At 45.8% G+C, this 15,908-nt stretch overlaps 1 protein-coding gene and 1 pseudogene across 2 annotated transcripts in view; one reads left to right on the forward strand and one right to left on the reverse strand.

Annotated features, from left to right (window-relative positions):
• Positions 1 to 15,654, forward strand: part of MIA2 (MIA SH3 domain ER export factor 2) — a 92,998-nt gene extending 77,344 nt beyond the window's left edge. The window contains exons 25-31 of one of the 2 annotated variants that reach the window (XM_068254750.1): positions 1,453 to 1,482; positions 6,523 to 6,645; positions 7,948 to 8,106; positions 8,577 to 8,711; positions 13,222 to 13,289; positions 13,449 to 13,659; positions 14,894 to 15,654. In XM_068254750.1, the coding sequence (XP_068110851.1) occupies positions 1,453 to 1,482; positions 6,523 to 6,645; positions 7,948 to 8,106; positions 8,577 to 8,711; positions 13,222 to 13,289; positions 13,449 to 13,659; positions 14,894 to 15,075 (908 nt within the window). In that variant the 3' untranslated portion in view covers positions 15,076 to 15,654. The remainder of the gene's footprint in view (positions 1 to 1,452; positions 1,483 to 6,522; positions 6,646 to 7,947; positions 8,107 to 8,576; positions 8,712 to 13,221; positions 13,290 to 13,448; positions 13,660 to 14,893) is intronic. The other variant, XM_068254751.1, reaches the window with a different exon arrangement.
• LOC137533710 (U2 spliceosomal RNA) lies at positions 499 to 610 on the reverse strand (annotated as a pseudogene).
• Positions 15,655 to 15,908: the final 254 nt, after the last annotated feature.

Consider the following 15,908-nt stretch of genomic DNA (forward strand, 5'->3'; position numbering starts at 1 on the left):
AGGGGTTTTCTTGGGTCCTCCAACACCCGAAGGATAGAAGGACCCCAACCTGCCCAGTGGTTACCCAAAGGGCCTGGCCATGTGGCAACCGTGTCCACATGGTCGGTGGCTCTCCCGAGAGGGAGCCGGGGCGGGAACCGAAGTCCCCAGGGGACAAGTCCCCGGTGGCAGCAAGCTGGCCCCGACCTTGCGGCCGGAGTGATAAAAATTCCGCACTCTCCCTAGCCAAAAGGCCGGGGAGCTGCGTTAGTTGGCGATGCATATGGGCAGTACAGACCAAAGCACCCTACTTCCGCCTGAGATCTGCCACATCTCAGGTTTTTTCAGGTGCACCTGGAGCGCCACTTCCAGGGGCAGTACGCCTAAGCAAAGCCCTCAGCCATTCAGCTTCGACCATGGTATAGATCCATTCAGTCAGCCCCTGAGAATTATGAGCCAGGACGGACACCTTTACTGGAGGATCGGAGGTTCCCATCCCCCCCCCCGTTTGACTCGTTCAAGGCGTCCTTCCCCCGGGAGACCAGGCCGGGGGTTCCCAGTAACATGCCTCCCTGAGACTGATAAGAACAGATACTACACTTGATCTTAGCCAAAAGGCCGAGACTGGTAGAGAGGATCAGTGGCATACTAATACTTGTAGTGTGCATGCATGCAAATTGTATGCGGCATCGAGTTACAGAGTACCCAGCAAGCTCATGGTGAACCAGAACTCCCAGGAGTGTGTGAGGGGTTACAAAGGACCAACAAGCCCTCTTACTAAAACGCTATGGAAAACAGAAGTCTGCCTTCTTAAATAGAAGGTATTTGGGATCATTCAGGCTGGAGTAAGCATGTGATATCTCCCACAATGCATCACAGCTGAATATGCAAAGCATCCTTTGTTGTCCCTGCAAGCTAGCCACACCTCCAGAACTGCTGTAATGCAATGGTGTGTACAATTTCAGGGACAACAAAGGGAGGATTTGCATATTCAGCAGTGATGCATTGTGGGAGACATCATAGGCTCACTCCAACCTGAATAATCGCAAATACCTTCTGTTTTAAGAAGGCAAACTTCTGTTTCAAATATACTTCTTGATTGACTTAATCCTGATCTGCATACAATTTACATGAAATGTCAATGCAGACTGGAATGATTTGCATGTCGAGATCTACTGTTTGTGAGTCCAGCTGTTCCCTGCTGACATCAGCTTTCTGTTCAGCAATCCCCCCCCCCCCCCCCATTGCGGATTAATCTCTGGTCGCTAACGCCTATGGGTGCAGTGAACAGCTCCTGATCCTGTCCCGCTTCCCCTCTCCATTCAACAGAACAGGCTGCTCTGAAAACAGCCAAGCAGCATGTGTGTACAATGATCAGTGCTATGAATGATTGTTTCAGGAGACTGTCAGCTGGCGGGTGTGCGCTTTCCTTCATGTATGTAACATGGCTTGTATTTTCTTCCCTCTTGCTAGCTTACGCAGATGTCTTTATAAACCACCCAGGTATAGATGTACATGTCACCCCCGTCATTGCATGGAATCCATCATCCACCTCCGTAGTATTTGTGCTCCTCTGTGACATCCTAGCTGCCATACTATAGGAAGGGTTTTTACTGGTATTGGTTCATCATTAAATGTGGGAGGTGGCCTTGTTCCCTCTATATACCGTACATTGCTGTGCGCATTTCAGACACGCAAATACTGTGCGATACACAAGAATGTCAGAATTCCATAGCCTATTACTGATGTTCTCACTGGTGCTTAATGTGGTATGAAAATCTAAGGAAACACTGAATTGTGTTAAAGGGATATCTATAAGATTCTTCATACAATCACTTTTTTTTTTTTAATTGTTCAAGTGTTTTTTTTTTTTTTTTTTGTTTTTTTTACACTGTACAGTTTTTACACTAGTTATTTTTTGCCTTTGCCAGCAAGGGGCTGTTATTTTAATTGCGCTGCTGATAAGATATACCATAATTACAGTCAATGCAAGAGGAAGGAGCATTAAGGTAGCCATACACTGGTCGATTTGCCATCAGATTCGACTAACAGACAGATCCCTATCTGATCGAATCTGATCAGAGAGGGATCGTATGGCTGCCTTTACAGTAAACAGATTGTGAACCGATTTCAGCCTGAAACCGTTCACAATCTGTGGTGGTGCTGCCGCCGCTCCCCCCGCCCGCATACATTATCTGCTCCGGCCGGCGCGACTCCAGTCCCCAGGTCTCCGCTGTCTTCTCCGCTCTGGTCTGGTCTCCGGGTCCAGCATGCTTCACTTCTTCCTGCCCGGCACGAAGTTTAAACAGTAGAGTGCCCTCTACTGTTTAAACTTCCTGCCGGGCTAGAAGAAGTGAAGCATGCCGGACCCGGAGACCAGACCAGACCAGAGACGGAGCAGCAGTGACCGGGGTGAGTCGCGCCGGCGGAGCAGGTAATGTGTTGCCACTCTATTGCGTCGGTAGTCGGGCACTCGAACGCTGCTAGCGACGCGTTTCCTACCCGCGGGCGATCGACAGTAATTTCCCGCATGGAGCGATCGACGGGATCGATCTATTTCAGGACGAAATAGAACGAAATTTAGCGTGTAGCGTGAACGATGTGACAGCAGATTCGATCCCAGTGATCGAATCTGCTGTCGATCGGCGGGGAATCGGCCTAGTGTATGGCCAGCTTTAATCTCTCCAGGATTTGTCAGGAAAGGCCCTGCTTTGTAGCTAGAAAACATCACCAAAATGCTTCTTCCTCCATGCAGTGATTGTGATTATATTTTATCAACAGTAAAAATAAGATAACAGCAAAGGCAAAAAATACCAGTGTAAAATGTACAGTATAAAATGTTTTTACACTTAAAGAGGACCTGTAGCAAAAATCTTAAAATTTAAAACGCATACAAATAAATACATTTCTTCCTGTGTAAAATGAGCCATAAATTTCTTCTCTCCTATGTTACTGTCACTTACAGTAGGTAGTAGAAATCCTACATTACCGACTGGTTTTGGGTTAGTCCACCTCTTCATGGGGGATTCTCAGCATGGCCTTTATTTTTTATAAAGACATTCCCTGAAAAGGATTTATACAAAGATGCTGGCCAGCCTCCCTGCTCACCGTACACTTCTTTGGCAGTTGGACGGAGCAACTGCCATTCTCTAAGTGCTTTTAAAAATAAAGAAAACCCTGAGGAACCCCCCCCCCCCCCCTTCAATGAGAAGATGGGCTAGTCCAAAATCTGTCCGTAATGTCAGATTTGTACTACTTACTGTATAGGAGGAAAGTAATTTATGGCTCATTTTACTCTGGAAGAAACATACTTCTTATTTGTATATGTTTACATGTATTTTAAATGTTAAGATTAAGAGGTCCTTTAAAGAGAACTTGTACTGAGTAAAATTATTTAAAATAAACACATGAGGTAACTTCAAATGAACATTACATAGTTACCTTGCCATCAGTTCCTCTCAGAAGCTCACCATTTTCTTCTGACAATGATCCCTTCCAGTTCTGACAACATTTTGTCAGAACTGAAATATATCAGTTGCTGTCAGTTATATATCAGTTGCTGTCAGTTACAGCTGAGAGGAGAGCTGATGTGTCCATGTTTCCCTATGGCTCAAGTGGGCGATGTTACAGTTTAACAGTGTGCTGACCAGGAAGCTGTTATGGGGTAATGGCCATTTTCAAAATGGAGGACGGAGAATTCCATTGATCACAGTGGATAGACAGGACGCAGGAGAGGAAAAAGACACTGAGGAGTAGACTACACAGGAGGTAAGTATGACTTGTGTATGCTTATTTTGACTTTTCATTTTCAGTTCAGGTTTTCTTTAAACAATTGAAATAAATGATTTAATCACAATCTCTAGATGTATGGCTACCTTTAAAATATTTTTTTTAATTGTTCAAGTGTAAAAATAAAAAAAAAGCAGATCAGGTGCTCTGACAATATTGTCATATCTGACAAGATTAGCTGCATGCTTGTTTCTGGTGTGTGATTCAGACACTACTGCAGCCAAATAGATCATCAGGGCAGCCAGGCAACTGGTATTGTTTAACAGGAAATAAATATGGCAGCCTCCATATCCTTCTCAATACAGTTGTCCTTTAACCAGACATGAGCTCCACAATATGAATCCTGAACAAAACTGAGGCTTTACACCTGGGGGGGGGGGGGGGGGGGGGGAGACTAACTCTCCACTTGTTGCTGCTTTTGGCTGCTACACTACATGTGTTTTTCCATCTTTAAGATACTTCCTCCTTTAAAGCCTCTGTTTAGGGCGGGATCTTAATTGCAGAGCTCATGTAGCATGGAAAATATATAAACACTTAAAGGGGCACTGGCGAAAAATGTTAACATTTAAAATGTGTAAACATAGACCTATAAGAAGTATATTTTTTTCCAGAATAAAATGAGCCATAAATTACTTTTCTCCTGTGTTGCTGTCACTTACAGTAGGTAGTAGAAATCTGACAGAAGTGACAGGTTTTGGACTACTCCATCTCTTCATGGGGGATTCTCAGCAAGGTTTTTATTCTTTATAAAGATATTCCCTAAAAAGGATTTACACAATGATGCTGGCCAGCTTCCCTGCTCGCTACAGTTTTTTGGCAGTTGGACAGAGCAACTGCCATTCACTAAGGGCTTTTGAAAAGAAATAAATCCCTGAGAATCCCCCATGAAGGGATGGACTAGTCCAAAACCTGTCGCTTCTGTCAGATTTCTACTACCTACTGTAAGTGACAGCAACATAGGAGAAAAGTACTTTATAGCTGATTTTACTCTGGACAAAATGTACTTCTTATTTGTTTACACATATTTTAAATTTTATAATTTTTTGCCATAGTGCCCCTTTAATAAGACAATCCATTGTCATGGAAATGGCTCATCCAGCTCAGTAAAAGGGTGAGTAAACCTAGAATGACTATCTGAACAATATATAAGGAACAGCTGATAATCACAGGTTTATATATGACAAAAGCGTTCCTTATTGCATTCTAACTCACTTCCACATAAAAGACTAAAGCAAACCTGAAATGAAAATAAACTTGTGAGATGAGTCATTGGATTTTGTAGAACTAATCCTAAATACATCTTTCCTGGAGTCCCTGTTTCTTGTATGAGGTTCCAGGGTTGAGAATGCTGGTTTGAAGTTTGAGTATTTAAAGAGGAACTTGTCAGAATGTAATGATGACACATTTTTTTACAATATTCATGTATAGATTTAGTCAGTGTGGGCCCATTGTAAAATATTTCCTGTCCCGGATTTACTTTCTTATATTTATGCGAGACAGCAGCGTCATCTTCACTGCTGGCAAGCAGCATCACTGCGGAATGTCTGCTGTGTGTTCTGAAGTGAGCAGATACAACATCTGGTCTCCCAGAGTGCTCTGGGCCAGAAGAGCTGCATAAGTAAATGGCCTAGACTAAACATTGCTGGGAGGACAGAGGCACATACTGGCACATACTGATACACTATAGGTGTGTGCACAGCTATAAAGGCTTGGATATAAGAAGGACTGATGAAGTCCCATTTCCCCAGCTTTGGTACTTGTATGACGCAAATATTTAGCGAGAGTGTAATTCTACTCTAAGCACTGATTAAAGTGAACCAGAGATGAAGCACCCTCATGTATTTTACCATACATATCAGTGGGAACATTAGAGAAAACGCCTACCTTGCTCTCTGTTTCAATCTTCACTGCTCAGCCTGCTTGTTACAGCCCTAATAAAATCCCTGACTGAGCATTCAGTCTGGCTCTGCTCAGGAATCATTATAGCTGAGTCTGTCTTCTCTGATGTCTTTTCAAGCCCAAGCCTGCCCCCTTGTGGCTCTGCTATAATGACTCAGCTATAATGATTCCTGAGCAAAGCCAGACTGAATGCTCAGTCAGGGATTTTATCAGAGCTGATTACAAGCAGGCTGAGCAGTGAAGAATGAAGCAGAGAGCAGGGTAGGTGTTTTCTCTAATGTTCCCACTGATATATATGGTAAAATACATGAGGGTGCTTCGTCTGGTTCCCTTTAAGTATATAAGATGCACAAGGATCAACAGTCTGGTTTTCAGGTCAAATAGTTGGGATGATAACACCCCCCCCCCCCCCCCCCCCCTTTATCAATGCCACTAAAAATGTTTACATGGTGAAGATTGTCATTCTGGTTTTCTTGCCCTGTACAGTAGTGCGTAGTTTGGTATAATACTGTTCATTTTCATCATTCTTTGTTCTCAATTTAGTGTTGGTGTCCGAAATCGTAATATTGAAATGTGTAAGCCCGAATCTGCCAATCTCACCACTTCAGCGCCCCAACATGTGGACAGGGTCAGAGGGAGGTCACTTATTTGTACTTCATGTCATGCATGACTCATGTGAAGCGCAGTTAAGGGAACTGACCCGTCCACATGTCTGGGTGCTGGAGTGGGGTGCTGGAGTGGGCTGATGGGTGAATTTCAATAACGCGACTTTGGACACCAGATTCTCATCTCTAACAGTTGTCTGGTTGCTGCAATGTGTAGCGAGTCATTTCATGTGTCGTCTGTTGTTTTCAGACGGCTCGCCCTACGGATTGTCGCCCATAAACCGTGCCCCGGAGAGCCGGGCGTTCCTCTCTCCGCCGACGCTCCTGGAAGGCCCGCTCAGGCTCTCGCCGATGCTCCCGTCCGGAGACAGAGGTAGGTACAGGAGGATGGCTACATGGACAACATGCTGGGCGGGATTGTTTTATTTAGTAATATAATCAAGGATTTACTGTATTTTTGGGACTATAAGACTCACTTTTTCTCCCCTAAAAGTGGCAAAAAAAAGTCACTGCATCTTATAGTCCAAATGCAGGTAGTTCCTGACTTGTGAACTCTCTGCCAATACCAACCTCCAACCCACCGCAATGTCGGGGACTCCCTGTACTGTGCCCATGCAGAGGAGGACACATGGGGACACAAAGGGGCATAGAGGAGGACACATGGGGACACAAAGGGGCATAGAGGAGGACACATGGGGACACAAAGAGGCGTACAGGAGGACACATGGGGACACAAAGAGGCGTATAGGAGGACACATGGGGACACAAAGGGGCATAGAGGAGGACACATGGGGACACAAAGGGGCATAGAGGAGGACACATGGGGACACAAAGAGGCGTACAGGAGGACACATGGGGACACAAAGGGGCATAGAGGAGGACAGAGGTGGACGCAGGGCAACACAAGGGGTACACAAAGAGGTATATAGGAGGACACAAGAGGGACAGAGTTGGACACAGGGGTACACAGGAGGTGCAAGGGGGGCATAATCCACAAGATGCCCCTTCACCATGGATGCACCAGGTTTAGTATACATTTTTTGCCCCTGGTTTTAGTCCTCTAAACCTAGGTACATCTTATGGTCAGGAGCGTCTTATAGTCTGAAAAATACGGTACCGACCTAAAATATTGAATCCTTCTCAAGTCTTGGATTATGCCTTGTCCTGCTGGACTTTAGTGCATTTTTGGGCTGACTGTCTCTAGACCTTACACTGCCAGCTGTTGTTGTTTTAAGCCGCTACACGCCAGTGCCAGCTATATTTGTATTGTGTGTAATAAATGTCTGTGGTGATGCCCAAATGTACATGTACCAAAGTCCACATTGGTCAGTAGGTGCCAATACATTTGAGACGATTGATAAATGATGCTGATTGTAAAAAATCTTGCAGTGAAAGCGTTTGTTTGATCCTTTTTTTAAGCTGTATATAATTTCAGTATCATTTGCATAATTCTGCATCAAGCCAGAATTATTTGCTTATTTTAAGTAAAGTAGAAGGTTGGCACTGAGCCTTTTGGACGTCCGTGGCACAGAATTATGGAGACACAAAACCACCCGTAGACGTCCGCTGTTGGTGGAAGTGGTTCTGTGATACATGTACATATTTTCTAATATGATTGTGTGTCCTTTTCCCTCCCCCTTGTACAGTACCGTATCTGATGACCATTGTTCTGCAGGTATGAGACCGCCGGGATATTACCCAGGGTTCCCCGGGGCTAAGGAACGTGGTGACGTAAACGCAGACAGAAAATCGGACCACCAGCGCACGTTATCGGATTCCGGTTCTCTGTCGCCCCCTTGGGACAGAGAGCAGAAGAGCAACGTCCCCCCACCAGGTATGAATAGATTGCAAGTGGATGTGATCATTTAGAACACCCAGATGGGTGCCTGCTGAGTCATTCTTCACCTTGTGTCAGGGATGTAACTATAGGGGTGCAGCACCCCATGTGGGGGTCCCCAACTTCTAACCTTCCCTTCCTCCAATAAAGAGGCCCCTCCTTCAGATCCGGTGGTTTGTGGCTACACTGGTTATGGGTGCGACGATCATGATGGCTACACTTGTTTTATGACCCTCGTGAGATGGGCCTCCAGGCTGTGAGGGTCCCCAAGGGAAGGGGTGTGGTCATGACTTGTAGTTACGCCCCTGCCTTGTTTGCCTTGCCTACAATCCATATACCACTTCTTGGGGTTTGGGAGAGCAGTGCTACGTGCCCTTGTGAGCTTACAATCTAAAGGCCATGAATGAGACTCTTGCCTCCATAAGGATTGAGTAACGATATTGCTTATTTATTTGTACCGCCTTTAGGCTTGCCGTACCCGGAGCACCACTTCCCGCCCAGAAGACCGGATCGCTTCTACCATTACCCAGTGCCGTCCGGCAGGTTTTCTGGCCCCGCAGAACTGACTCGGAACCAAGGAAGACCCTTCGTAGAGGCGCCAGGTGAGCTCCTCGCTGGCCATTGTGCAGAAGGAAGTTACTTTGTTACGTTTTTCATGAATAACTGAATGTCGCCTTTTTGAGATGTGAGACTTATAGGAATGTGACCTGCTCAGGCAGCAGATAAAGTAACCTCTTAAAGAGGAACTTCAGCCTAAACAAACATACTGTCATCATTAAGTTACATTAGTTATGTTAATTAAAATAGACAAGTAATATAATCTCTTACCCACCCTGTTTTAAAAGAACAGGCAAATGTTTGATTTCATGGGGGCAGCCATCTTTTTGGTTGAAAGGAGGTGACAGGGAGCATGAGACACAGTTCCAACTGTCCTGTGTGCTGATCACCCCTCCCAGTTGCTAGGCAACATGAATAACAACATAGGAAATCCCATCATGCTCTGCACAGCATCAGGGATAAAAAGCCCAGGCAGTTTTCTTTGATGGGTGGAGCTTAGTTAAAAAATGCAGCTAAAGATGCTTTGGTAAGAAAAACAAAGTTCTGATGCTGTGAAACTGTTAAAGAAACACCAGGCCTTTTCAGTGCTGCTGAGTAGATTTTTAGTCCGGAGGTTCACTTTAAAGTCAATGGGAACCGGGGGTAAAAAAAAAGAAGCCAGATGCTTATCTAAGGAGCGGGAAGGCTCTCGGCGCCGGGGTTTTGTCGCTCATCCCGATATCGCTCATTATTACTGCTTTGCACCTAACCGATCACGACGGTCCAACATTATGCAGCATGTCCGATCGATGCATGCAGCCAATTTCGGCCCAATATTGGTCTCATCGTTGGTCGGGCATGCTCTTCTTGGATTTGATAATTATTGAATTGGATGGTGAATCTGTAGGCAAGGCAATAGATATATGGCCAATTGTAACATGAGGCTCAGTGCAGAGCAACGTGGTGCTCGGTGTCTCACAGAGGAAACGGTACAAATGTACAGACTCAAAGGAAACCTCTGTTAAAGAAAAAGAAAAAAAAAAAGCAGCTCTGGGGCTTCCTCCGGCCCCTGGTAGCTTGTGTCCCTCACTGCAGCTCCGCTCCCCACCGGGGGCCCGGGATCCCCTCTGTTGCAGCAGCCGATGTTTCCTTTAAAGAGGCCCTGTAGTGACCTATAGCAGAATGCAGTAAAGAGGCCCTGTAGTGACCTATAGCAGAATGCAGTAAAGAGGCCCTGTAGTGACCTATAGCAGAATGCAGTATAGAGGCCCTGTAGTGACCTATAGCAGAATGCAGTATAGAGGCCCTGTAGTGACCTATAGCAGAATGCAGTAAAGAGGCCCTGTAGTGAAATATAGCAGAATGCAGTAAAGGGGCCTGGCAGTGACATATAGCAGAATGCAGTAAAGGGGCCCGGCAGTGACATATAGCAGAATGCAGTAAAGCGGCCCTGTAGTGACCTATAGCAGGATGCAGTAAAGAGGCCCTGTAGTGACATATAGTAGGATGCAGTAAAGAGGCCCTGTAGTGACATATAGCAGAATGCAGTAAAGAAGCCCTGTAGTGACATATAGCAGAATGCAGTATAGAAGCCCTGTAGTGACATATAGCAGAATGCAGTAAAGAGGCCCTGTAGTGGCATATAGTAGAATGCAGTAAAGAAGCCCTGTAGTGACATATAGCAGAATGCAGTAAAGAGGCCCTGTAGTGACATATAGCAGAATGCAGTAAAGAGGCCCTGTAGTGACATATAGCAGAATGCAGTAAAGAGGCCCTGTAGTGACCTATAGTAGAATGCAGTAAAGAGGCCCTGTAGTGACATATAGCAGAATGCAGTAAAGAGGCCCTGTAGTGACATATAGCAGGATGCAGTAAAGAGGCCCTGTAGTGACATATAGTAGAATGCAATAAAGAGGCCCTGTAGTGACCTATAGCAGAATGCAGTAAAGAGGCCCTGTAGTGACCTATAGTAGAATGCAGTAAAGAGGCCCTGTAGTGACATATAGCAGGATGCAGTAAAGAGGCCCTGTAGTGACATATAGTAGAATGCAATAAAGAGGCCCTGTAGTGACATATAGTAGAATGCAATAAAGAGGCCCTGGAGTGACCTATAGCAGAATGCAGTAAGGCCCCGTTCAGACTGCACGCGTTTCCAGACGCGTTTTGGAAACGCGTGCAGGTGGCCGACACGCACGACATCAGACAGTGCATAGAGTGCACTGTCTGATGTTCACACTGCATGCGTTCCGGACCTGTGCGGTCCGGGAACGCATGCTGCACGCATTGTTTGCCAAAACGCGTGGCTGTCCCATTCACTTTTCAGTGATGGGATCGGCCACGCAACGCATACAAACGCGGATGGCGTGCGTTGGTACGCGTTGCGTTCCGCATGCGTGGCCGTCCGCGTTTGTAATGTGAACGGGGCCTAAAGAGGCCCTGGAGTGACCTATAGCAGAATGCAGTAAAGAGGCCCTGTAGTGACATATAGCAGAATGCAGTAAAGAGGCCCTGTAGTGACATATAGCAGAATGCAGTAAGGAGGCCCTGTAGTGACATATAGCAGAATGCAGTAAGGAGGCCCTGTAGTGACATATAGCAGAATGCAGTAAAGCGGCCCTGGAGTGACCTATAGCAGAATGCAGTAAAAAGGCCCTGTAATGACATATAGCAGAATGCAGTAAAGAAGCCCTGTAGTGACATATAGCAGGATGCAGTAAAGAGGCCCTGTAGTGACATATAGCAGAATGCAGTAAGGAGGCCCTGTAGTGACATATAGCAGAATGCAGTAAGGAGGCCCTGTAGTGACATATAGCAGAATGCAGTAAAGCGGCCCTGGAGTGACCTATAGCAGAATGCAGTAAAGAGGCCCTGTAGTGACCTATAGCAGAATGCAGTAAAGAGGCCCTGTAGTGACCTATAGCAGAATGCAGTAAAGAGGCCCTGTAGTGACGTATAGCAGGATGCAGTAAAGGGGCCCTGTAGTGACATATAGCAGAATGCAGTAAAGAGGCCCTGTAGTGACATATAGCAGAATGCAGTAAAGAGGCCCTGTAGTGACATATAGCAGAATGCAGTAAAGAGGGCCTGTAGTGACATATAGCAGAATGCAGTAAAGAGGCCCTGTAGTGACATATAGCAGAATGTAGTAAAGAGGCCCTGTAGTGACATATAGCAGAATGCAGTAAAGAGGCCCTGTAGTGACATATAGCAGAATGCAGTAAAGAGGGCCTGTAGTGACATATAGCAGAATGCAGTAAAGAGGCCCTGTAGTGACATATAGCAGAATGCAGTAAAGAGGGCCTGTAGTGACATATAGCAGAATGCAGTAAAGAGGCCCTGTAGTGACATATAGCAGAATGCAGTAAAGAGGCCCTGTAGTGACATATAGCAGAATGCAGTAAAGAGGCCCTGTAGTGACACATAGCAGGATGCAGTAAAGAGGCCATGTAGTGACACATAGCAGGATGCAGTAAATTATTCAGGATACCCACTTGTATGTTATGTACTGCACCCTCACATATCCCAGTTGATCCGGGGAAGGCAGGAAGAACCTTACAAGGCCTGGTCTCATTAACCTTTGAAAGAAAAAATAAAATGATTCCCGACTCCAGATTGCAGTCATATAAATCCCTGGATCAACTCTCCTGGGAATTACCTAATAGTTATAGCTGTGGATGCCCTTCAATGCAAGAAAGGCATCCAAGCCCTCTTTAAATGCAGATAATTTGCCATAACTACTTCCTGAGGTAAAATATTCCACATTTTAATCACTCTGAGGCCCGATTTCTGTGTGTCGGCATCCCTCTCAGTGACGGACGCCATTGCTTGTGCTGATGCGAGTACACATCTGAAACCTTCGAGCTGTGCCATACACGGATTGGAGAATTCGGAAGCAGACTTGATTTCAGTAGGCCCAAATTCACATGCGGAGAAAAGCTGCCAATCAGCCCCTAGTAAGAACAAGTCATTACTGTAAAGACCCCTTACTAAACCCCAGTTAAAGTGGACCCAAATAAAAAAAAATAAGATTTCAGAAATAAAATCTATTTTCTAACTTATAATAATAATAAATGGCAGCATTTTTTCAGCTGCGTGATGACAAATATAAAATATTTTACATTTATTGGAGGAACCCCTCCCTTCCTTTCATATTGCCGGGACAGAATCCGGCAGACTGGTGGAGATAAAAAAACAAAACACAGGCTGCTACTGATGATGTCACAGGGGAGGTGATCTCAGCTTGTGTGAGATTTCACATAGAAGACGCCCCTGTGAGGGAGGGTAGCTGATGACAAACACACCCATGATCTAAAACCTCCTACTAAGCTCAGAAGTAATGGCTGCCACCTGTATAACCCTAGTTATGGAAAGAGGAGGGTGAGATGCATGCACTGAAATGCTCATAGGCTTGAAGGAGTGTTTATTTATCGTTGTATGTGTGAGAGTGCTGCAAGTAAATATTTTGAATTAAAAAAAATGTTTAGTTTGGGTCCGCTTTAAAATATTACAGCAGTAAAAAACATTTTTTTTTGTTTTTGTCACGGTGAGTAAATGATCTACATGGTTTGTTGACAGATGGCCGGACGTCCCCGGAATATAAGTCGAGAGCTCCTATGGGGAGGAATGGATCAGAAAATATCAGTGTAAGTGTGCAGAGACTCTGCAGTGATTGGGGGAGGGGGGGAGGGATCAGTAGATATCAGTGTAAGTGTGCAGAGACTCTGCGGTGATTGGGGGAGGGGCGGGGGAAGGGGTCTTCTTGTGTAGTATCTGTACTGTGTGCTGCTTATCATCCCCTGCAGAACGTGCCTGGAGCCCCCATCATGGAGGGAGAGACGACAGATGGGCCACCCCAACACGGAGAGTACCCCGCGCACCCTCCCCCACCCATGAGAGTTCCGTTATTACCCATGGAACCCAGAGCGCCTTTCTTCCGGAGACCCTTCCCAATGCCGCCTCCCATGGAGATGTACGGAGCCCCCGGCTACCCCGGCATGCCCCCGCACATTGCAAGTAGGTAGAATGAACCTCTGCCATGGGCACAAGTTGGACCTTGAAATGCAAATATAATGGCCTCTCTGGGTGGGGAATATCATTGTCTAAAGACTTTCACTATATATGAGCTGGGGTCATGGGATATGTGCGTCCCCGGCGATGTAGAGGCGACACGAGACTTTGGAGGAGTTGTGCTGTGGATAGTTGAGCTTCTACCACACTCGCCATGGCTGGAGGGGGAGGGGGGTAGGAAGACACATTCAGAGGCGTATCTAGAGAGGTGCAGGCATGGCTAGCGCCATGGGGGCCATGCCTGCTACTGTGCTGCGCCGCCATGCCTGCCCCAGTGCCTCCTCGTCACTCAGACCTCGGATCAGATTAATTCTGTTATCTGGGGAACATGGCTACATAATTTATGTATGTGGGGTGCACTTGGCTCAGTGTTAGAAAAGAGGACAGAGAGGGAATAGGAAGAGGTGGTTCCAAAAAAGTAACTCCAGCAGTATCCCGAGCGAAGAACCAAAGGCAACCTTAACACATGTATGCGAGAAAGTTGCTGTTTTTAGAGGGGAAGGGAGCTCTGACCCGGGAGGGGTGCAATTTCAGTGTTTGCCATATATTACCCAGATACGCCTCTGGACACATTACATGGGGGGAGACTGGACATGGGGTCGGTCAATCGTCAGAACATCGAATGCAGTCACTGTCGTGGCACCTGACCGAGATCTTTCTAGCAGATTTTGGGCAGATATTGATTAAAATGATCAGTCGGGCGGCCATGTTGCAGCACAGATCTTTGCCAGATTCGATCATTATGATCGAATTGGTCAAATATCGATGCCACAGATCGGGAAATGTATGAGCACCTTTAGCCATATTTTTTGGAGAGGAGTGCAGGCTGTTTATGTTCTGTTGTTGTCTTGCGCAGATTACCAATAAATGTTAGGGTTGATCAATGAGATGTAAATATTTACTAGTTCAAGCAGATTTATGTAATTTTTTTATGCAAAAATCTGCAGCTTGAAAATGGACCAATCAAGTCCCACCCCGGTCTAAATTGATTGGTCCATTTTCAAGCCACAAATATTTGCATAAAAATGTACATAAATCTGCATGACTTCAGAAATATTTGCATCTCATTGATCATCCGTAATGAATGTAAAGGCAGCACTTCACTTTTTAGTAAGGATTGGAGGCGTGCCTCTCCGATCATCCCTGCTCACTAATTCCTTTCTTCTCTCTGTTATTCTAGTGAGGAACCCAATGGCACCACCTCCACGTTTCTCACCGTATCCGATGCCCAACGAGCCCTTCTACCCTCCAATGCACGTCCGGCCTCCCCCTCCCAGAGACGACCACCCACCGGAAACGCAGCAAGTGCCTCCGACTCCCAGCGACTCCACGTCAGACAGCCTCTCCCAGATGCAAACTTGATGCCACTCCTCCAAAAATACAAAGACTCTACCCATCGGGGGAAGGAGCCAGATGACGCTTCCCATTGGGGAGGAGCCAGATGACGCTTCCCATTGGGGAGGAGCCAGATGACGCTTCCCATTGGGGAGGAGCCAGATGACGCTTCCCATTGGGGAGGAGCCAGATGACTCTTCCCATCGGGGAGGAGCCAGATGACTTCCCATCGGGGGAGGACCCAGATCACTCTTCCCATCAGGGAGGAGCCAGATGACTCTCCCCATCGGGGGAGGACACAGATAATAATTATGGATTCTATATTTATAGTTTCGGCTCAGAAGATATTTTAGAAAATAACTATGTAAAAAAAAGCGATAAGTTAACTGTGAATGACGGATCTACGAGAACGCAGGGCACATGGATTTTTTAATTTGCTTTTAATTTGACAATTTTTGTGTAGAAGTCTGGAGTAACTTTTTTTTTTTTTTTTTTTCTCTTGCTTTTATACAGAGAAGGACTAGCATAGATCTATATTACTAAGATGCATTCTATCATGTCGGAGGCTGCTAGGAATAAAGTGGTCTTATCTGTGCTTTTATTTTTGTTTTTTTAGAGTGATCATTTTTAAACATTTCCCACAGCTAAAAATCCAGGCTGTGGCCGGCGCACATGCTATAGAGTAAAGTCAAAAAGGCAAACCAAGAGCCCACGATACTGTAGTATGTTAACCTCTTGAGGACCGCAGTCTTAAACACCCCTAGTGACCAGGCCAATTTTTTTTACTAAAATAGACCACTGCAGCTTTAAAGGGAATCAGAGTCGAAGCACCCTCATGTATTTTACCATATATATCAGTG

This window comes from Hyperolius riggenbachi, chromosome 9 (genome assembly GCF_040937935.1).
Source record: "Hyperolius riggenbachi isolate aHypRig1 chromosome 9, aHypRig1.pri, whole genome shotgun sequence".
In the NCBI taxonomy this organism is placed as follows: Eukaryota; Metazoa; Chordata; class Amphibia; order Anura; family Hyperoliidae; genus Hyperolius; species Hyperolius riggenbachi.